Here is a 24,367-nt window from a genome sequence, read left to right on the forward strand (position 1 = left end):
ACCTCAACATGATAAGTTCAATAGTGCAAAACCACAACTTTCTGCAGGAGGTTTCACTAAGATACATTGCTGAAATGTTCACAAAATATGGAGTTTTCTTTGCATCGAAGCTTTTTCCATACTCCGCTTAAACAGTTACCAAAGGTCATTGTGCTAAATGGCAGAACACAGATGTGATATACCAGTGGTTATCTCTACTGAGAATGGATACACCACTGGGTATCAGTAGTGGGATCAGATATACTATTAGATGTCACTTGTGAGATCTGATACGCTGCTAGTTGTTACTAGAAAGATTTGACTCAACACTAGTCATCACTGCAGAGATCAGATACACGACTGGATGGGACAGATAATGCACACAGTGATGTCACAGTACAGGGATAATGCACACAGTGATGTCACAGTACAGGATAATACACACAGTGATGTCACAGTACAGGGATAATACACACAGTGATGTCACAGTACAGGGATAATACACACAGTGATGTCACAGTACAGGATAATACACACAGTGATGTCACAGTACAGGGATAATACACACAGTGATGTCACAGTACAGGGATAATACACAGTGATGTCACAGTACAGAGATAATACACACAGTGATGTCACAGTACAGAGATAATACACACAGTGATGTCACAGTACAGAGATAATACACACAGTGATGTCACAGTACAGGATAATACACACAGTGATGTCACAGTACAGGGATAATACACACAGTGATGTCACAGTACAGGGATAATACACACAGTGATGTCACAGTACAGAGATAATATACATAGTGATGTCACAGTATAGGGATAACGTACACAGTGATGTCACAGTACAGGGATAATACACACAGTGATGTCACAGTACAGGGATAATACACACAGTGATGTCACAGTACAGAGATAATATACATAGTGATGTCACAGTATAGGGATAACGTACGCAGTGATGTCACAGTACAGGGATATTATACACAGTGATTTCACAATACAGGGATAACGCGTTGAGAGAAGACTCCCCAGACTCCATTCGAGTATTGTTTTTTACCTCTTTTGGTTCTAGTTTTCTGCATTAAGGACTGGGATAGCAACTTTGCCTTTAATTCTATACATAAGCAAATTCTATTTACGCAAGCTCCCTTTTTTGTTAGCACTTTTGTAAAGTCATGCAAATAGGTCGGAGATGGCAACTTCCCCAGCATGTTGTACAGCTTCGTAGCCATTGGCTTTAGATCCACAGGTTATATTTCTGTGTTTAAGGCTATGGACACACTCTAGATATTACTGATGTTATCCAGTTGCAGCTACAGATATGCCAGGAGGGCTTAATAAAAATCATTTAGGAATACAGGTAACACAAAACAAATCCTGAAAAGCTGTTCTAGGTTTTTATTCCGGTGCTGTTAGACTATATTAGGCAGACGCTCAGTCTATTTGTAGCCTGCAGCATTCTCAATTTACGTGCATTATGTATTTGTAGACATGACAGTCTACTTAGTTGTTATACATCCATGCCCATGCACTGTGCAAAAACACGTATGCTCAGTTATGGCAGGAATCATGAAATTATAGTATTTTATGTCAATTCATAATGGTCCAGTAAACCAAATAACAGTCTCCATTGTTTGCAAATTATCTCACACGCGCCAAACCAAAGATACACATTTGTAGACAGCACTTTTACCCCTTATCAATACAGAGCAAGGTTATTGGATGTCTGGATGTGACAGGTGGCGGTATTTCTTAGTAAGACATATGGCAGGAGATTGGGGCTTGCATTATGTTAGGTCTTCTCCCTTGGGTCTGTGGTTTGCACTTGCAGGGGGTCATGTGGCAGAACTGTAAATGGCTGAATTTCTGTGGCAAGCATTATATATAGGAGGGCTCATTGCAATTGATGCACTGTATATGGTGGCTGTGGTATAGACACTTTACATCCTGAGGCATGTGTGCAGTATTTTCCACCATGGTGTTGCGGCTGGCACTTTGTAGGTTGGAGCATGTGTCTAGGTATTACTTGTTCTCAGGCCTAGAGAAGAGCGTGTAGCGGCCATATGTCTGAAAGTGGAGAGGTACGATAGCAATCAGGTCTTGGTACAAATAAACGTAGAAGGAGAACCTCTCCGAATCGAAGCTTTCCACTCTGTGGTTTATATAAAGCAGCAAAAGAAACACAACTTCTATCTGTCAGCACCTGACATATCACTTCCTGTTTACAGCGCAGTCTGGTTCCCCGCACAGGCAACGAAAGTTTCTCCAAATCCTCCCAGTGCACTTTATATGGAAGCAGCTATGTATGACCACGACGTGATCATAGACATAAAAAGAGATCTATGTCTATCCGGATCTATGTAAACAATTTGATTCTAAGCATCTGGTCTAGACAAGGAGAGTAAAGTAATACCGTACACTGGAAACATACAAGTCACATGGCTAGTGAGGCTTTATACATTGTAGTGTTTCCCATACAATGCGAGCGTTTCTGCATCAGATTGTAATCCGTCCCCTTATAGAGATAAACAAGGAACAGGTAAAATTCCACATTTGTTGCAGATTTTGCTGGAGTTTGAGCCAAAGCCAGGAGTGGACTGAGCAGAAGGGAGAAGTATAAGAACTTCCTTTATATTTCCCATTCCTTTTGTAGCCATTTTTGGTTTTGGCTCAATAAACCGCAGCAAAATCTGCAACAACAAGTAAAAAAAGCTGGCTTTCTGTAACGTTAAGCCGCAGACTTAAGGTTAGGTCCCCACATTGCAGAAACACAGCGTTTTTTGTTGCAGATTTTGCTGAGGTTTTTTTGAGCCAATGTGAGGGCTTTAATCTAGGGCTATGGCTCCACATAGCGGGCCGCTACGAAAAACCACTATGGGAAAAACCACTGCGGAAAGGCTGCAGAGGTTTCTTCTTCAGGCTGGATTCACACTGAGTTTTTTGGTCAGGATTTTGATGCGGAATCAGTGTCAAATTCCGCCTCCAAAAACCGCCTCATAATAGAGTCCTATGTGATCTGCTAGCATCTTTTTTCCACTAGCGTTTTTTTTCCGCTAGCAGAAAAAAGAAGTGACATGACCTTTCTTCAGGCGGATTCCGACTGCAAAAAACTATGGGAATCAATGGGAGGTGGAAAAACCACTAGCAGTTTTTCCATGGTCCATACACTGTGCTGGGGGCAAAAAACCAAAAAGTAAAAATGCCTCAAAAAATGCTAAAAAAAGCCTCATGTAAAAACTGCAGCAAAAAACCATTTCATAATTCCTGAAATGGATTTTTTCCTCTCCAAAATCCTCGCCAAAAAACTCCATGTAAACCCAGCCTCAAGCTTTCTGATTCAATTGTCCCTGAAGGGAAACCGCTTTCCATAGTTATAATTGATATCCTCCAATTTCTAAAACTTTGACAGTTGCGGGTATTTTTGACACCCTGCGTGCGAGTATTTTTCTGCAATGTGTGTATAGTATTTGCTAGAATCCCATCTACTTTGCAGCGACAGTAAAATGCTGCGGTTTTTGCTGCAGCATTTACGCCAATTGGGTCCCCGGCAGGATTTGTAACGGTTTTCACTTTCGTACATTAAGGTGCTCAGCCAGATTGAACAGTTTGGTGTTTGGGCAAATATTAACAACATCTGACTATAGGTCGTACAGATAGTCCAACGTGTAGAACTGGGACGTATTGGATAAAGTTGACAGCACTATACGTTGCAGTTGTGCATCGGAGAGTATATGGCCGGCCATAGCCCTCGAGAATAAGCCTTCTTGTATTTAAAGAAATGCTCAGTAGTGAAAGGATCTCCCGCAGATTCTTCCTGAAGCCTTAAGTAGATCTACACATCTCAGATTATGCACTTCAAAAACGTCAAAAGCTGCTTTCTTAGTAGAAGGAGCTTAACAAGGTTTGAAGCACGTATCTTTGAGAGAATACTAATTGCTGAGCAAACCTTTTCGCTGTTTTGCAGCACATTGGTGGAGTCGCTCAAGGTTGTTGTATTCTGATATAAGATCTTTTATCTCTCCGTGAAATCTAATCCGCTTTCTTTGCGTAGCCATGTTTTATAGTTTACTTAACAATATTTAACCTTGTCACTGACATGTACTTCAGTATTTGGTAATGTGTCGCCTCTTTGGTCATCTCGGCTCTATCCCATTACTGGGTATTATTAAAGCGCTGTTGCATTTTATAGGGATAATAACATGTATTCTTCACAGATCATTGAACAACTAGAAATCTCATATATAGTAAAAGGAAAACCTAACCAGCTTGTTAAGTATTGCGTCTTACTACAGTTATAGGGGGCTCCTAATGAAAGGCTTTTTATGGTGTAGGGAGCCAGCAACCTACACCAATAGTTTGAGCGATGGATCCAATTTTCCATTCTGAATGATAAGATGCACATGCAAGTTTGGTCAACGTCCACTGAAACAAAAAGTTGCTGAAACCTCATCTTATATATGTATATGTCTCACCTCTACCAGGTTAGTATTCTCTACACCGGGCTGACGGGATGCAATAACATCGAAACGGCCGTCCTTGGTTGAGAGACTATACCTGGTAATAATCCCAGCATCATTGCAAAACAAAGGCCTCTTGGAAGGTTGAGCATGATGTTAAAGGGAGCAGCCTTTATTGGGCTATATCACTGAGATTCTGTCTTCCAAATTACATCAGGGAAGACAGGCTTGCACATTCCAGTGAGCGCCCTCTATTGGTTTGCAACACTGAGGCAGCAGCTGACTTCCTAATTACATCAGGGAAGACAGATTTGCATATTCTTCCCATGGTCCCTTGCAAAGTGGAGTGCTAAAGGCTTAATAAGTCTCCATACACCTATATGGTGGTCTCTCCTTAAGGAGTGACGATATCCCCTTAACTGTGTCTTCAGTGACATTCTCTGGACAACCCTCAACATTTTTTCATGGGCAATTCAATATATTGGATGGAAGTGGTTATGAAATTTGTATCACGCCATTGTAGACACCTGTAGACCACTAACCGGTCAACGTAGGTTATGTAATACTAGCTACAGTTGGTGAAGATTCTGAAATGTTTGGGTTAGGGTCTCTTATCTCTAGTATTTCATGTAAAGTCCATCAGTCAACACTCTGGGCAACCAAGGATATAACCACAGTGATTATGGGGTTCGCGGGCCCGTGGCCTCACTTACTGATCCCCACTTTGCAGAAGGGGAAGCACAGACAGCTGTAAGCAGGAGCCAGGATCGGTAAGTAGACAGGGCCCATTACCTGCTGGGGTTACTCCAGCAGGTAACAACCTATAAAAAAAACAAATAAACACCAGGGACCCGCCGGGTACCCTAATGTCCTGGGCCCCGTGGCAGCCGCTACCCTGGTAGTTACACCACCGATTTATAGGAAGAATAATAGAGGACGCCACACCACAGAACTCTAAAGAGAAGATGCTTCCGAATTGTTATTTTGTGTAGTATTTCCTAAAACAAGACATGTCAGGAGTGGTGACAGGTCCTGGCTTCACATAATGCAGACCTTGCATCCTCGATATGTTGACATGCGGCATAATAACCTGTGCTATTACTTGTCTAACCCATCGAGTCAGAAGGAAGGAAATTCTGGCATCTTAGCTTTTGTAAGCCATGTAACTGTTTTATTAAATGGAAATCTTCAAGCCTATCTAGTCTGTTCCACTATTATCCTCTGCAGGAGAGGAAAGTGAGATTACATTTGGACAAACCGACTGAATGATTATTCATTTTAGATATGAATTGAGTATTTTAGCAGGCATCTTTTATTACTACAGCCATGAACATTAGTAATACATTACACAAACTATGCCCCGTAATGGTCTCCAATTCCTCCCCCACTTTTTGGATGGTGGCACACTAAAGATGTATTGACATTCAGGATTACTTATGTGTGCCAGGCAGCGGTAATGATTAATAGCTTCTCCGACCACAAGAAATAGATTTAAGATTAAAGACTGGGATATGAAGCAGATATTAGGTTTGCTGTCCCAAATCCATCTACACTTTAAGAACAGGAATCCACCAGGGAAAGCCCACGCTGATGCCTGAGGGATTGTGGGTAAGCTTTCTTGATCTGACAGCACTGTGGTACAGATGTCTTTTCCATTGTCCCTACATTAGCATCTGGCAGTGGAAAGGAAACATTAAGCTTTGATATTTATGTTAAAAAAGTCATGCGAGAAAATAATAATGGCTATTTGATTCCTTTTTTGCATTCCATTGAGCCTCGTACTGATGAACCCCATAAGGCTGAGAGAGCGCTCGGATATTTTTGACGTGTCGTTTCATGTCATCAATCGTAATTGGAAACAAGTCTGAAATGTAGTATAGGAGATATTAAAGATAAAGCAAAACGGGCCATGTACAATATACTAGCGAGGGTATATAAAGGGAGGAATCTATACAAAAAAGGACCAATGGTGGTATCACTGGATGCAACGAACCTTCTTAGAAGCTCTCCTTTATCTTAGAAACCCTCTCGAATAGCTCAAAAGCAAATCCTTCACTGACGTGCCGGTGTCTCTGGTGGAATCTAGCAGTAATTGTGAACCTTGGGAATCATTAACACACTGCGTTATAGTAGATGGTACCGAGCTCTGTGATTTTATTCGTAGGGTAGCCTGCATATGTGGTAGGTTCACCCAGGGGAAACTCATAGGAAATTTGCATTTGGTTAGGGAGTTAGTCATGACCTTATTGGGGCAGGCTAAAGGGATGATAGCCCTCAGAACAAGGAACCCAAAGAGCACCATAATGGAATCAAAGGCAGAATCAATATTAGAGGAAAGTCAGAAACAAGCACCCCAGCTGCTGATAGGGCCCACCAAACCTGGCAGAAAACATGGTCCACCTATTTATGTTCACAGAGAGGATTTTGCCACGGATTTGGGGGTGAATTTATCCCCCGAATACTCCCAGAATCCACCTCCTCTGGGAGGCAGAGATCGCAGCAGGACTCGGAAAAAAGAGGTGTCCTGCTCGAACTTACTGTGGATTCTGTGGCTCGTGACTCCCTCCAGCGGGCAAGGATTAAGCCGATCTTGAGATTTCAGGATCAATTTTAAAATCCGATTTCCAATAATTTTCCAGCCGATCCTGATCATGAAATTTGCTCAATCGCCGATCAGAATCTGATCTTTTCCGATCCCGATCGCTCAACCGTAGTCAATGCTTCTCTATGGGAAAAGTCACCTTTAGGGTTGAGCCGATCTTCAGATTTCAAAATCCGATTTCCGATAATTTTTCAGCCGATCCCGATCGTGAAATTTGCTCAATTGCCGATCGAGACCACTCAACCCCACTGCAGGCTCATTCATAGGGACCTCATAAGGAGTGGGATGCCATGACGGAATCCTAATGCACAGCATCGGCATCTTGTCGTGGCTAGACCACGGCGAAAAATAAGAGAAATTCCTCTTCATTTTCCTCCATGTGAACAGACCCTTATACTGCCTATTGTTAAGTGGAAGGGAACCCTTGGATCTCACTTGCCAATTATACAGGTCAAAAATCGGTTTGACTGCCTTTACAACCTATGTGGATATTTACAAAGATGTCATTGTGTTAGTTAGTATCAGTTTATCTTGTCACTAGGGTCATAGTTTTCCCTCTACTGGTCTAACGCTATGACCTACAGTGGTATTTATGTTGGATACTAAGGTGTCAACCCTGAAATGTGCCCCCAAAACAGGCAAGAGACAGACAAGAGTATTGCGTCTCCAGCATGCAGAAGCATAATCTAGAAACTGAAATAACCCTTGGGGTGATGTCATCCATAGTCGCGAGGAAGAGAAGGAGAAGAGCAACTTTATGTTCATACACAGTTCTGTAAAAAAGTTTTAGGTTGAGGCCCCACATTGCAGAAACGCAGCTTTTTTTTTTTTTTTTTGCAGATTTGTTAAGGTTTTTTGAGCCAAAGCCAAGAGTGGCTACAAAAGGAATGGGAAGTATATCAGAAGTTCTTATACTTCTACCTTCTGCTCAATCCGCTCCTTACTTTGGTTCAAAAAACTGCAACAAAAAAAAGCAGGGGGCCTTAGCCTTAGCCAGGTTTGGAATAAAATGCTGCAATGTAAGTATGCTTTCAAAAATAGAAGTGCTCATAATTTATTAATATTTGGTGTGACCTTTGTCTTCCATCAATTCTCGGTACGTGTGGACAGTTATTGAAGGAACTAGGCAGGGAGGTTGTTCCAAACATCTTAGAGAACTAAGCACAGATCTTCTATGGATATAGGCTTGCTCCAATCCATCCAATCTCTTCATGTAATCCCAGACAGACTGGACAGCTATGAAATCAGGGCTCCCATCATTTCCAGGGCTCCTTCTCCAAAGGGCGGTCAGTCCAAACATTGATTTGATTTAGATTTCTCTTTTGCTCGTTCACTTTCCATTATTATGTAAAACTATTAAGTTTTTGACAGCCTTCTTACAGCATGTTTTCTGCATCTGCCTGAAACTTTTGCACAGCATTGTACTTCTCTAAACTGTCCATTGATCCACAATATCTGGTGATTTGGCTCACGTCAATCCCCATAGACGCCACGTGAGAATCATTTTATTGTATATATAGCTTCTAGTGTTATTTTGGGATTTTGCTTGCTACATCTTCTAGACAAGCACTGTTTAATCATCTTCATTTCAGTCATGCACATTTTCTTAGCAGCTGCTTTTCATATTTGATGGAAATTAAATCATTTTGTGCACTTGATTAAAAAAACATTTAGAAAGCCATGATAAAAGCTATGGCCAATTGTATTTCCTCATGGTATTTTTATTTTGATGATGCCTTTAAAGACTACATTGCAATACTTCATTTCTACAGGTCAAACCTGATAACAGATTAGAAGAAGAATAGCAACAAAATTGCATCTTAAGGTGTTAATAGGAGAAGCTGCACTATATATGTGTTTCCATTTGTTGGATAAAATAGCAAAACTAGACTATATTAGATTATACCTATACTAATGTGGGTCAAATGTAGCTTTATTGTTCATCAGGGCCAAGGTCCAAACAAGAATAGGGTTATCTCCAGCCATGGAGAATTGTTAAGATTTGCATCACCCTGCCCATTGCCCATCGTAGAACAACGGACAGGTGGATCATTCTAATAGCAAATGCATATGGTGTCCGATGGACCCCCATTATAGTCAAAAGGGGTGTCTTTTACAATAGAAAATGTTGGACCAAAAAGTTATTCGTGCCAGACACTTAAGGCATACATTGACTCCGATGCAGATGGTAATGAAACCCAAGAATGAAATAATAAAATAAAATAATATATATATATTTTTTTTAAAATTACGATACAGATCTCCAACCTCTTATGTTCTGATACTTCATAGTCCTTCATTGGTTTCTGTATCCTGACCTCCACTAATGGTTTCCTGAGACGGGCACGTGACCACTGCAGACCTTTAATGGCCATAGTGGTTACTTCAGTTGTGTTGCAGTGGTCACATGTCCTTGTTAGGACACCATCACTGGAGATCATAGAGGATTACCCAAGGATTGGTAAAGTATGACTATTTTTATTAGTTTACAACGTTGTAATCAGTTTTCAAAGAATGTTACATTTGCTGAACAACCTCTTAAAAACATTAGGTACAATCATTGTCAGACTGGTGCAGCAGAGTACCAGAAGACTCTCAGACTGGTGCAGCAGAGTACCAGAAGACTCTCAGACTGGTGCACCAGAGTACCAGAAGACTCTCAGACTGGTGCACCAGGGTACCAGAAGACTCTCAGACTGGTGCACCAGAGAACCAGAAGACTCTCAGACTGGTGCACCAGGGTACCAGAAGACTCTCAGACTGGTGCACCAGAATACCAGAAGACTCTCAGACTGGTGCACCAGAGAACCAGAAGACTCTCCGGAGAGATCAGGACTAGTACAATGAGCTCCAAAGGAGCACCAGAAGACAACAGCATCTGGATATGACTTAAGAGCCAATTGCTTGTCTTGGGTGTACATGGTTTGGAGGTTGGGCGTTTCTGGTGGGGCAACCACAGTACAACAAAACACTAATCATTAGATGAATTTACATATATTATAGATATGTAAATGAGTAATGGAGAATACATACTGCACTAGCAGGTTACCACAAGAATTGACTATGGGTGAGAAGCATGAGGCAGGTCTTTAAGTCTAAAATGCCTCTCAAATAGTCAAATCAATGGGCAGATGATTCTGCTCCAAGTGCTTCAGGAATGGACTGGATTTGCTAAATTTGCCACAGACAACTGCAAGTGACCTTTTATCTGTTCCATTTTTAGCTTCTGTCTACATCACAGCTGTCTATAGGTAAGTCTGTGCGTTGCTTCAACTCCTATTAAAGGTCCCAACACAGCAGTATTATTGAATTGGGAGGCATTTTGTACTTGACAAACTCCCTTTAAGAGGTTCAGTTGCTTTTACCAAAAACTCTTCTCTTTTGGAATTGGGTAAGGCACTACTGGACATCTACATAGTGGGATCACCTTCCCTGGCCAATGTGTACAAACCCCTAAAATAATTTTTTAAAATAGATTTTTATTCGGCATTAGAGATGAACGAGTAATATTCGATCGAGAAGGTATTTGATCGACTCGTACTCAATCGAATACCACACTGTAAATGCAGTAAAAAGTCGATTCCCCTCCCACCTTCCCTGGCGTTTTTTTTACACCAATAACTGTGCAGGGGAGATGGGACAGGAACTAGGACTACATAGGCATTAAAAAAACGTATACCGTAGAGATGAGCGAGTAGTGAAATATTCGAAAATTCGAAATTCGATTCAAGTAGACCTCAATATTCGACTATTCAATCGAATACTACTCGCTCATCTCTATTCGCTATAAATTCCAGTTCTATAGAGTTTCAATGCTATATTGTATAAGACCCAACAACTTCTCAAACACACAGCCGAGAACCTGTTGGCTGCTACTTATATGCTAATTTTGGGTTACCGCTTTGTAAAGTGTTTAGTCTGCGAATGTTTGAGGTCCCAGATATGTTTTGTGGTTCTACTAAACGGTTCCCAATCTTATAGTTGATAAACACTTGGGGTTTTAGGTAAGACAAAAAATATACATAACATTTGTGGGCCCATCGCCCTTCAGGGCATGCAGTGCACCAATAGACAAGTGCATGTCTTGCAGGTTCCTATGGGTGCACTACTTCATATTCTGAATAGTTTAATGTCTTTTCTTGAAATACAAAGAGTACCTAAAAGGCTGTTCTTGTGGGTTTATGTCACAACAGCTGTGCCTTTCCCTCTGCTCCGCTGTTTGCTACAAGGATCAAATTTCATGTCTTTGTGTTCCTACTCCAACTGGCAGCCATCCACATTCCTTCTCAGTACACAAGCTGCACCTCTTTCCATTATATGGGAAAAAATGCCGTGCAGCTTTAGTTCCAGTCCTGAATTGTACTGGATCTCTTTATTGCAAATAATGAACCATTTCACGCAATTAGGCAATTTAATCAATGAGATCCAATATGACGGAGAGGCGAGGAAGAGGAGCCAGCAACAAGTAGTCTGCAGATATGTACGCTGAAGGTCAACGTTCTTTGTATCATCCTCAATGTGGTGGAGAGGTATCTGGTGTACTCCTCCCATGACAGCAGACAATGTCGTGAAATAACACGTTAGAGTGCTTCCTTATCACTATCTTCTCTACATAGGTATGGATGGTATATAATGAAAGGTATACAAGCCCTATATGTTGGAGAACAACTCCCATCCCATGTATGGGACAGTGACAACACTGTAAGTGAACGACTGCTTCACCCCAAGTGTGAGAAGGAGCGATATCAGAGATCCTTCCTCCCAACCGCGGTCAGGCTGTATAATCAACATCAGGCTAAGTGAAGATCACTCTGCACAGAGAACTAAATGATCCTGAAGTCTTTCTTTTTCTTTTAGTTGCTATGATTCCTAGTATCTTTTCTATCTCCTATTCTGAGCTTGTATGTGTCTTTCTTGTAATATATTACTGTAACACACTGAATTTCCCCATGGTGGGACTATAAAAGATGTGGACAATATAGACTGTTCAGATCATGTATAAGTTGAAGGTAAACCCATGAATCCAGCAATGAACAACAATTTTAGATCTTTGTTTCTTACAATTCTGCATTATGCTATTCCTCATAGAAAATTATGAATAAATTGACACCTGGGCATTACAGGTTACTTTGTCAAAGAGGCGTTTCCCTACATAGTCGGAAACTAGGAGCACTGATTGGACTGTGCAGGGACACACCCCTAGCCGGTAACAACCATATTTGGTAGTTGATCATAACACTGACTGTCAGAAAGCAGCGTATGACTATGGAATATCTTAAAGGGGTTGTTCACTTATTACTATTTTTTTTTAATAGTACTGCTGAAAGGGGCAATAATATATAAAGCCATGACTCGCCTCTCCCTGTCCTCCCTTTCCAGCGGCCTTCTGTTTACCTGCCTCCAGCTGATGTCAGCATTGATGTGTTAGGTGACCACCAATCTCAGACTCATGGATGACCTCTTGTCACAGCAGTCAGGAGGCTTGTGATTGGCTGCAGCGGTCACCTAGCACAAATGGAACGTCACTGCTAACATCTCTTGGAGAGCTGCAAATGGAAGACTGGACTGGTGGGAATTATTGTATCGTAAAAAAAAATAAGTCAGACAACCCCTTTAAATTCATGGGTTTATGCTAAAAGCCTTCTATTGGTCATTGCTCATATTGCAATTCCCCAATCCTCTCCGCACCGGAGGTTCACCATCCATCGGTTTCAGATCTTTCTAGTTTTATTGCCATTTCTTCATCCCAGAATTTCCTTGCATTTCCTGTTAGCCTATGATCCTCCTGTTTCACAGCTATTCTTGTTCTTATCTCTCTCTAAAATATGCTTCCTTCCTGACCTTTGTTACATCCACATACTAGGAAAAATGTGAATAACGCCTCCTAGTGCTAAATATCCATCTAGGAGAATTTCTTCTCCATAAAAGCAGACATAGGAAAAGTGCAAATCCGCTCCAGAACAGGAAACTCCGGCAGACAAATAGAGTTCGCTCATAAGATATGCAACGCATTCAGCAAATGAAAAGTATTGAATATCGCTCAGATGTAAAGGCTCAGAGATGAGAGAGTCATTTCCCTTTGTACTGTGGATATGACTGGATAGTATAGCAGTTCTGCTCAGTTAACCAAGATTTCTATAGACAGATGTAAATGCAACAAAACCTATTGCTATAGCGTTTAGTTTGCAGAAAGACTATTGACTTGAGTACAAGCACTGTGCATAAAGACGTCTTACCTGTCTGGCCTGAGGAGGCAAACCACTGGACTGCATTTGTCTCTGCATCCTTGAAGGCTGCTGCATCAGTTGCCGTATCTGTTGCTGGAGAAACTGATTGTTGCCGACTTGCTGACTCTGCTGCACTGCCGCAGGCTGATGTTGGGGTTGCTGCTGTTGTTGTTGCTGCTGCTGCTGCTGTTGCTGCTGCTGCAGATAATGGATTAGTGATCCGGGATTGGATGACAAGTTCATTTTCTGGTTAGCAGAATCTGGTGCAAAATGAGACAGTGGCTTGGTGTTGTTAAAGGAAAACTGGTCGTGACCTCCCGAACTGTCATTGACTATCCCGGGCTGCAGGCCATTGGAAGGCTGTTGCATAATCATGTTTAGATTTTTTGGCTGGTTTGTGGTCATTGACTTGAAGAGAGAATTCTGCAGGCTGGACTGGCTACCTGTAGGGGTAAGACTGGACATCAGCGTGTTCTGGGGACTAAATGGCTGTTGATGCAAAGCTGGACTTGAGAGCTTCTCCGGTTGATAGGGTGGTGAAGGTCCAGCGTTGGCAGATGCCATACTTGGCACCATGTTGTTTTGGGGGCTTTTGATAGTATTTGCTGGGATGTTGCTAGTAGTGATGTTCTGCAACATAGAGTTCTGAGGGCTGAAAGGTTGCTGGTTAAGAGCTGGGCTTGCAATCTTCTCTGATACATAAGGTGGAGATGGCCTGTTGCTTGGGTTGCTGGATGAAGGCATGCTTGATAACATAGCATTTTGTGAACCTTGTATAGCATTTCCCTGTAGATTTCCTGTGCTCATGCTGGGTACCATGACATTTTGTGGGCTGAAAGGCTGCTGAGGAGAAGAGCCAGGTCTATAGGGCGGAGAGAGACCTGTAGGCGATATTGTTGGCCAGTTTGGTGTTGGCACTTGCTGCTTTCCTGGAGGTCCTTGTTTACTTGCAGCCAGTTGTTTCAACTGTTGGGCATGCCAGTTTGTCCCCGGCATGTTCGCCATTGATGCAGGTAACATAGTCTGTGACTGACTCTTACTTTGAGTTGCAGGAATAGGTGACTGAGCAGGCTTGTTTGATGAAGAAATTGGATAATTGGTTCCAGCAGATGAAGGTCTAATTTGAGGGGAACCAGCATTTGCAGAAGTACAACCACCAGAGAATTCCTTGCTTGGGATATGGTTGTCCAAATGAGATGACTGGGCTGGGGAGAGCTTGGGAGTTGTACTTAAATTAGGCTGAGAATGACTCATGACAAGAGGCTCATCTGGCTTACCTGCCAAGATCTTCTCAAGATCTAAGTCATTTGGTGATGGATCCGGCATTTTGGTCAACTCTTCCAAGAGATCCTGCAATTCTTGGTCCACGGATTGTAAATTGGTAGTTTTTTCTTCATACGATACTTTCTGACTCATTTCTGCATTTGAGAAGGGTGACGCCATTCCCCTCCCATTCAAATGGTTATTTTCAAGTAAAACTTGGTGTGCGCTGACCGCCATGGATGAAGTGCTGTGATTGGCGGAGAAAGGAGAATGCTGCAAATCAGAGCATGGTACACTTGAGCTGGCGCTTTGCGTTTGGCCCATAGGAAGTGTCACATCATCGAGACAGAGTCGCTTGTTGTCACTTGAAAATATAATATCATTTATGCCAGAGGACACAGGGGAACTGTCATCTTCCAGCTTTCTCTTTATGGATCCTTGTAGCTGAAAGATAAGAGCAGACATTATTATCTTTATTTGTTAATCTTGGCATTTAAGTCACATAACACAGATTATCTACTTAAGAAGATAGCGTAAAAGGTTCTGCTGATCTCCGTATTAAAATGTCATTGTCATAATGATTAATAACGTCACTAGTTTGTAGTATTTTACATTTGTTTTGGCAGGATCCAAAGCCAATGGGCACAATGAATAGATGAGCATTTACACAGATTCCCCATATGACACTTAGACTTTAAGATCTAAACTAGTCTTAAACAATAATGGATCACATATATATAGATTATATATTTCATGTAGATTTGGGGTTCGTGAATTTTACTGCTAGGTTACAGGAACATGTCAGATGAGTACTGTCCTGTCTGAGAGTAGCATATGATGGAGACAAGCGAAGCATAGGGATACATTGCAATTCACTGCAAAATTTCTGAGCGTACATTGACCAGACTCCTTGGAGAAACCATAGGAGTCCTGCTAGCTCTATCCACATAGACTGATTGACCGATTTCAGTGTACACACAATGATACAGGCTAAGTTGTCAAGCATCCTAGGGGCATTGCAACCAGGACTATCACCATCTCTCCGCCGTCCTGCCAGTAGTTACTGTACTATGATGTATTTTTTATGTTTCTTAATCATCATTTTTCAAGATGCATAACTTTTTGTATTTTTCCATTGAGGTGTTGTTTGATGCGCTCCGTACACTGCAGAGTTTCCTTATCTGTTTTTTTGCCTGCTTGTAACATGGAATACACATTGCGGCCATCAGTGACTTTCTGTACCTTATTCAAATCAATGGTTCTACAGGGTTTACAATACCAAAAAGAAAATCGCTATTGACCAGCTTCTCTTTCATGTCACAGGCTGGCGCATGGTAAGCCAAACCATCTCTCCAGGTTACTAACCCCACAATAACGGCCACAGATCACAGCTTCCTGGTATCCTGTGGGATAACATAGGAAAGTGGGATTTGGGTTAAGCGGGGTCACACCTGAGACTAATGCAGACCATAGATAGATAGAGTCAAGGGTTTTTTGGAAAATACTTACTAATCTGCCTGCTCTTAAATAAAGATAAATGTTAAAATCAATACTTCCCTTTCAAAATGATTTAATGAAAAAAATATAAAAAAAAATAATACTGTACCAAGTATATAAATAAAAGCAAACCCAGCAAAGCGTTCCAATCTAAGCGTTATTACAGTGCGTGCCGCCACTGGTTTAATAGCTATGACCTACGTGTCAACTTGATTAATCTATCATTAACACCACTGCCTCATGTAATGAGGAAAAATCTTTATAGCCCATAAGAAGCACAACAAACAAAGACACCAAATCATCAAGGTGTTAACAAGACTCCAACAGGACAAAAGCAATAAAAACAACATGGTGTACATTACATGATTTGACAAGTAATCCGGGCTACCTGCAAAAAAAAAACAAAAAAAAAACAGGCGGCGAATTTCTGTAGCAATAAATCTTTCCCGTAGAAGAAAAATTGACATGATACAGAATTCTCTCAATTATATAAAGATACACTCAGGGCGGGAAAGCTTTGTGGTTGCCCAAGGCAGGATTTTTTTTTTTAGATAGGGCTCCATCCTCATTCTCTGTCTATGAAGTTTGGCGTCATTACCAGGACCGCTCATCTTACCCCAGCACCTAATACATTATCGGAAATTGGGTCAAGGTGTCCAATTGCTCCATAAATTGTGCCCCATCTCAATAATGCATTAGGCTCCAAATCCTAACTAAACTCCCTACCGGAGGCCCATGTTAGAATGAATATACATAGTCCAGTCATATTAATGTGGCCACCGCCTACTTTTGACGTCAACGTTAAATAACCAATTGCAGAAGGCACGTGTCATCAGCCATCTGGGTGCACTCATCATTGTGGAAGGCACGATGGATCAACACTAGTATGTGTCTATCCTTGTGGACCATGTTCACCCCTACATGCGAATTGTTTTTCCTCAGGATGATGGCATCTACCAGCAGGACAATGTGACGTGTCATAAAGCTCGCAATGTACGTGCGTGATTCGAGGAGCACCAGGATGAGTTTACCGTACTCACTTGGCCAGAAAATTCCCCTGACTTGAACCCAATCGAGAATCTGTGGGACCACCTCGATCGGGTTGTTTGCGCCATGGATGCTCAACCACGTAACCTAGCGGAGCTGGCCACGATACTGGAATCGGCATGGCTCAGCATCGCAGTGACATCATCACAACATCCCCTCTCTTCCTGCACGTCTCGCAGCGGTCCGCTCTGCCAAAGGGGGTTATTCTGAATTTTGAGAGGTGGTCACATTAATGTGACTGGACTGTGTACTGTATATGGTCTACATGTTAAAACACCCACCTATCCCTTTCAGTTGACGTTGAGTCGATTGATCAGTCAAGATGTGTGAATAGTACATGGTGAGAAGTTGGATGAGCTGTTCCCTTGGTGGCAATTGTACTAGTCCAGATGATCTTGTAGTTTTATACACCAAATAATATGAATGGCCTATGATCTATATAGTAGATGGTAAAGTTGTTGCACTAGATCTTGGTCATCCAACCCCAACGACTCTGTGGTTTCTTACGAGATTAGGTTTGGCATTAGGACAAAGTGAATTAATGCTACGGGATCTTCTACCCTCTCCGTTTTTGGCCTTGTTTAAGCTTAATGAATTATCCATGAGTATTCACCAATGGACCTGTTGGGCCCTGACCACAATGTGCAGACTAACGCATGGAGGATTTGCAGCCCACAAAGAATAAGTATATAATCCCTATAATAACCAGATTATGGTCTAAAGTGTCTCAGAGACATCTATTGCCCGTCAAAAGCTTATAAAAACCTTGTATTGTACATAGGCTGAGGCTAGAAATAAGGCACAATAAAGTACAATGTATTCGCTAAGGGTTTGCTTGACTTTACACACTGCTACAAAATAATATGTCGCATTACCTTCATATTTTGTTACCAAGATGATCGTAATATTCCCTGAGGGTCAGTAAATCTCTATAGCTTTATGAGAGTACTCGAGCTGTACAAAGTGTACACTCTCAATGCAAAAGTCCTGCGGAGTTTGCAATTTTTTGGTAAATATACATGCTGTATGCCTACGGCAGGAGAATTTAAGCATAGTCTCAGTGATACCTAAGCCCCATTCCTCTGTCACAGAGCCAGCAATTCTTAGGAAAGATGAGGTACTCATCCATTTTAATAGCCCCCCCGCAGTTATCCTTTGTCTATTCTCAGCAGACATTCTATTTTAGCATTACATGGCTTATCGTCTCCTTTACAAGATCCTCCATATGCCTCAAATTCACAAGTTAAAAAGCTTGGCCATAATAAGGGTTTTTTCCCCCCGTCTTAGGCTCGAATTTAATTTTTTTTTTAAATTAGAAACCAATGTTTTCTTATATATTCTTCATTTAATACGAATCCTCCTATATTATATTCTTGAAAAAGACATTCTAATTTATTTTTGTAACAGACTGACTCTCCGCAGTATATGGAGTCTTGGGACACAGGGTCAGACATGTTGAATTTTACAATGCCCCATAGAGGCCTGGCTGAACTGAGCATGCATGTGTATATAGGAGTTGAGAGGAGTAGCAACCAAACAAAAGTTTGACTGCCAGCTAGGTTTATGGGTGCCTAAAAGGGTTGTCCAACTGAATTTTATTGCTGACCTATCGGTAACAATAAAAGACTAATGGGGTTAGATATATTTACTTTTATTTATTATGACTTGAATGTGATGTGAATACCGTCAAGGCGTGACTATGCAGTTTAGAATATTTTATAAAACTGGACTCATTAAATACAGTTTTTTCTTTCCATGTAACCGATCCTTTTTAATATCTAGTTTAGGCCAAGCCAAATGACGGCTGGAAATAGTGATGCACAAGCATGTCATGTATAAATATAGATGAATGTTTTGATGCCGTATTGTATTATATTTATACTCCCCACTCCTGATGTGTTACCATATGACACATAGTTGCCAGTTGTTTCAATGATTCCATTATTATTTCCAAGAAGGAACTTGTACTAAAGTTTATACATAGGCGGCCATGTAACGGGCACATTTTGGGGGCAACCTGACTGTAATGAGAAAATCATTTGTACTAAACTTTTAACTTGTCCTTTCACAGGAAACTTAACTGGCCAAGTGTGACCAGGAGACTCTCCTCTCGCTTCATTGCACATCCCACCAATATGGCTGTAGGAGTGTGTAATGTGTGTCTATCACTGTTAGAGGGAGGCATACAGAGGCACTGTTCTCCTAATTACATCCTGGAGAATAGATTTGCATATTTTTTTACCCAGAATCCCTAGCAGAGCAGGAATGACATGTAAGTCTCTGTACTGCCTATGTAGACACACACTCTCCCTAATGTGTATGATTATCCCCTGACCCTGGTCTATAGTCTCTCACTCTGCCAAATCAGTATCCCTACGCTATGCTGAGGAGGTCCAAAAGACTGAAACAGCACTGTCCATAGATGGGAATCTGTTCCTTTTGAAATAGAAATACTAATTTGGCAATAAACCCCGCGTCATGTCAGTAGGCTTATTAACTGAGTCATGCATGATGTTCAATGTTCCCCATTGAAAACACATAGTATCAACTGAGCTGAGTGTGCATGTGTATGCAGATATTGTTTGGACTGGCATTGAAAGTGTATGGCCAGCTTTAGACCCTTAGTTTGGTTCTTAAAGGGGTTATCTAGGACTTATTAATTGATGACCTCTCCTTAAACTAGGTAATGAATTAAAGATTGGCATGGGTCTAAAACCTGGGAACCTGGCCAATCAGTTGTTTGAAGAGGCCTGAGCAGGGGTGTAACCTCCGGGATAGCTGGCACAGGGCCTGGGATATTAGGGGGCCCGGCAGCAGCCATTACCACTGCAGATTTTTTTTTTTTTTTAATAGGCCGTTACCTGCTGGAGTAACTTATTTACTTACCGATCCTGGCTCCTGCTGACGTGTCAAACGTTTGCCACTAGGCCCTGCCATTCCTAGTTACTCCACTGGGCCTGAGCAAGTTCTGTATATTTGCACAGTGCCTCTGCTTGGTATCCTAATTCAGTCTGTTCACTTAAATGGGACTGAGCTGAGCTGAGGTCTTGTCTTATGGTTTGCAAAGGTAGACAGCGGATCCTGGTGACAGACCACACTGATCTTTAGTCACCAATACAAAGTCCTGGAAACCCTTTAAGACCTTGAAAGATAATTGCTGCACTGATAACAAAACGGGTCTATATTTTAGGATGACCCGGGGCCTTGAAGAGGACAAGGATGCCATTTGAAATTTCTTAAGGGCATCGTGTGTTCCCTGAAAACTACATTCATAAATCTGAATCAATGGGATAAAGCTTTGCATTACTTCCAATATGAATCAGAAATATTCTAGTTGCATAATCCTAATATTGTATCTATCAACTCGTGACTTTATAAATCAGATAGTAATAGAGCGGAGCACATGACAGAAGCCGTGCGCCTTCAGGGGGTATTGAAAGACTCTTATAGAACACAAAGCCGAGTTTATTTGCTCTTTACTAAATAAAACCATGAACTCATGCCGTGAAATCTAAAAAAAGGAACAGCCAGTAACAACACATAACAAAAAGCATAATTTCATAGGAAACACCCAGGCATCGGAATTACTTATTCATAACAGAGCTTTTGTGTAGGGAACATTGCGTGGATAACACACTGTGGTATTGATAAAAGCCCTGTAAAATAAGGATCAGTAGGGTTTAGCATGCAATTAATTAGGAATAATAGTCATCGCAAGCAACAATTAGTATTAGGTCTGTTATGGGTTTGGTTAAAACTAACAGCAATAATCAGCTCTCCATAGATAAAATATTATACCCATGTTTAATCACTTAAAAATAATAGATGATACAATAATGATGGGTCACCGCTAGAAAGAAAAAACAAAAAAAAATATTTATACATAAATATATCTATATATCTATATACACACACACACAGTGTTGCCTCCATCTTCTTCAGGAACGGGTCTTCTTCTGGCGGTGGCTTCAAACTTCTAGGCCTCGGGCAGCCGACTGCGCATGCGTGCTGACCACAAGAAAATGGCCGCTTACAATACTGTGTTAGTGGCCATTTTATTGTGGCCGGCACACATGCACATTCGGCTTTGCCCTAAGCCTAGAAGTTTGAAGCCACCACCGGAAGAAGACGCGAAGAAGATGGAAGTGGCGCTGGAGAGAGTGCTGCGAGAGAACTATTTGCATACCGACCGGATTATATACCGAACGGTGGCCTGGAGAAGACACCTAAAGGTAGGAAAATAATACCCTCTCTTAAAGCTATTCCTATGTGATAGGCAGAAAAAAAATGAGTTTTAATGATAGGATCCCTTTAACTTCCACTCATGATAAGAGCTGATCTCTGAGTAGATTGGGAGTTTTTGAAGCCTGGCCCCCCACACTGATCAGCTGGTCAGGACAGCTCAACTTAGGGACGTTGTGTGGATGAGACAACCTTAAGTATGTAGAACTAGACAAATATTCGTATTTTGAATATTATAATTTTTGCATTTTTTATACGAATATTTATTAAAAATCACCCAAAAATGGATAAGGAGATTTCAGTAATGCTACTTGGAACAACAAGGGCGTAACAGTGAGCTGAGAAGAAGGGAAGAGACGTTCCCGAAACGCGTCACTTTGTAGAGCGGTTAACTTTGTACCCGTTATAGTTACTATGTAACTCTTTTTAAATGATCGAATAAAAGTTACATTTTACACTACCGCGAGGATTTTTCAACCACATCCTGGATGCAGCTGGTTAATTTACTTATTGGACACATACATAACAAGTAAAGTTTGTTCCAATATCACATATCTTAGACAAAAGCTAAATCTTGACCCAGCACTTAACCTATGATGTTACAAGCTTTTATATATGATGTCACGGCAGTATATTATATTTGTGAATTATACAAATTAAGATGTCCATTGCTTGGAAGAGTGTGGTCTTCCATTGGTCTTCCATTCTACTGGACCCTCTTATAACATTGCCCCCCACCTATAAGCTTTTATGGGTCCAACTCTTCAGACTCCGTGCCAGCCGTCTTACCAGAGAAGATACATGAGCAGATCTTTTTTTCCCTGTACTTTCTTATGACAGAATGTTATCAGATGATAAGTTACAGAGCATTGTGGGCATTGTCTGTAGAACATTAATTGCTACATGTCTGAAGATTTAATGTGCCCTTCTTTGAACCAAATATTCTTTTAGTGAGTAAAGAAGAGGAGTTTTATTTCCAGTGATTTATTCCAGAAACATGCCGAGTTTCTGACCTTTGTTTGTGGCTAATATCAGCAGAGAGCATTAATCTTGGTAAGCCTTCTTTTCTAACAGCGGGGTATGAAAATATAACAGCTATGCATATGGCAGAATAAACATATACTGTATCACAGTCAAAGAGACTCAAGATCATCTCAAGGTTGAATCCCTCCATGCCTAATGTGCCCCGAGGTGTTTCAATTGACCACGGATATCATTTGGAATTAAAAAATAATTGGAAAACACAAAATGTATTTTTTTTCCGTAAAGAACAACAAAAGCGGGAGAATTTCAGAGAATGTAGTATTCCATTTTGAAGAATATAATGGATTAGTGATAACTTGCACCAAAAGAGTCACCTAATAGAGTCATAAATATCTACTGCAATAATAAAACTTACATCAGTCCATAAATATGTCTGCTATCTTAGTTGGCGCTATTTTTACTTGCGAGATTTGCTCTTCTTAAAACAACTGGGGACTTGAATTTGAGTCCATAGTCAGTCAGTTTGGAGACTTAGTCGCACGGTCATCACCTGCTTACACATTTACGTAGACCCATCCCTGCTCACTCTCTCCTCCTTCTCCTCTCCTTTGTCCATGACAGTCCATATTATCCTGAAATGGAGCAGTATGGTATCACCGCTGTCAAAATTTCTATTTTCTTTAGATTTTAGACAGACCAGTTGGTATGGGAAACCTTCTATCCATTGCATTAGGTTGTTAGCCAGGGGATCCCAAGCAACCGGTCTGTATCGGTTATTCAGTCACGGTCAGGCTAGGGTCACACCTGGGCCCGCATTTCATTTGGGGTTTCCGCCTACAAAACCGCTTAAAAAATGGTCCAAGCAGGTTTTTTCTCTCCACATTTTTGATGCGGATACCAGGTGGACCCCATTATAGTCCATGGGGTTCAAGGGTAACCGCTTTTTTAAGTGGGGGAAGGTTTTCATTCATTGGGTCCCCACATGGACCCAACGAACGGAAACCTGAATGTAGGTGTAAACCTAGCGTAACCTGCTTGAAGTACTCAAACCTTGTTCTTCTTAGAGCCCATTCACATGCAGGAATTTGGAACGGAACGGAGACAGTTTTCCACCTTAAATTCCTGTCTAAATATTTTAATGTACTTTAATATAAAATTTAGCTTCCTGAACACTGATAACTGACCATTAGAGGTCATTGAAGAAAAATAAGTCATCATCAAGTCCTTGAGCTTGAAAGTGTCCATCTCAAGAAGACAATCCCTCCTCTGAAGATCATCATGGAAATGGCTCCATCAATGGTTTTGGCTGGTCATTGCATTTTCCCTTCAATGACTGTGTCTGCCAAAGAGTGAGGAGGGAGCCCACCATCTATTATATACATATACCCTAAGACAACAGATACACAGCAGTTGATACATAATGGTATGAACACACAAGAGGTCGCTGGGTGGCCAAGATGTGACGACGACACATGCAAAAACCAGATGGCCATGCGAGTGGTTGCAGGTTTCAAATAGATTATAAAAAATGACCAATTAATTTTTGACAATTTCAAAACCACAACGACTCATAGGGACGAGGGTTTTTTTTTAGCTTTATAATGGTCATGCCTCGGATACCGAGTGGTGACCCCCATGAGTTTCTACCCATACATAGTGACAGGAGTATTATATTAATATTAATTATATAAATGTTGATAAAAAATACTGCTTAATCACTTCTACCCTACCTCTCTCGAATACATAAAAGGGTCTCAACCATTGAAATATGGGAGTAAAAGAAGATATCTGTAGAATATAAGCATCGCTATTATTTTGTGTCTTTGTGTACGCTCATGCTATTAGTGACATGCTGTTCTTTCATGTTCTTCAGGCTGTATACAAATGTTTCGTTGACCAAATGCAAGGATAATTTGCATTGAAATTTGCCATCAGCACTAGGCTCAGATCACATACATGTAATTCCTAAAATGGAATGCAATTCATTAATAGTCATTCTATTTTAGTCACTTATTTACATATTAGAGGGCAGTAAGCTTCTCCACGGCAAACACT

At 41.1% G+C, this 24,367-nt stretch overlaps 1 protein-coding gene across 1 annotated transcript in view; it reads right to left on the minus strand.

The window, feature by feature from the left end:
- MAMLD1 (mastermind like domain containing 1) overlaps positions 1–24,367 on the minus strand; it is a 177,266-nt gene that overhangs the window by 58,017 nt on the left and 94,882 nt on the right. Inside the window, exon 2 of the mRNA XM_075260651.1 lies at positions 13,289–14,986. Within this exon, the coding sequence (XP_075116752.1) occupies positions 13,289–14,986 (1,698 nt within the window). The remainder of the gene's footprint in view (positions 1–13,288; positions 14,987–24,367) is intronic.

The sequence above is a fragment of the Leptodactylus fuscus genome, chromosome 11 (genome assembly GCF_031893055.1).
Source record: "Leptodactylus fuscus isolate aLepFus1 chromosome 11, aLepFus1.hap2, whole genome shotgun sequence".
In the NCBI taxonomy this organism is placed as follows: Eukaryota; Metazoa; Chordata; class Amphibia; order Anura; family Leptodactylidae; genus Leptodactylus; species Leptodactylus fuscus.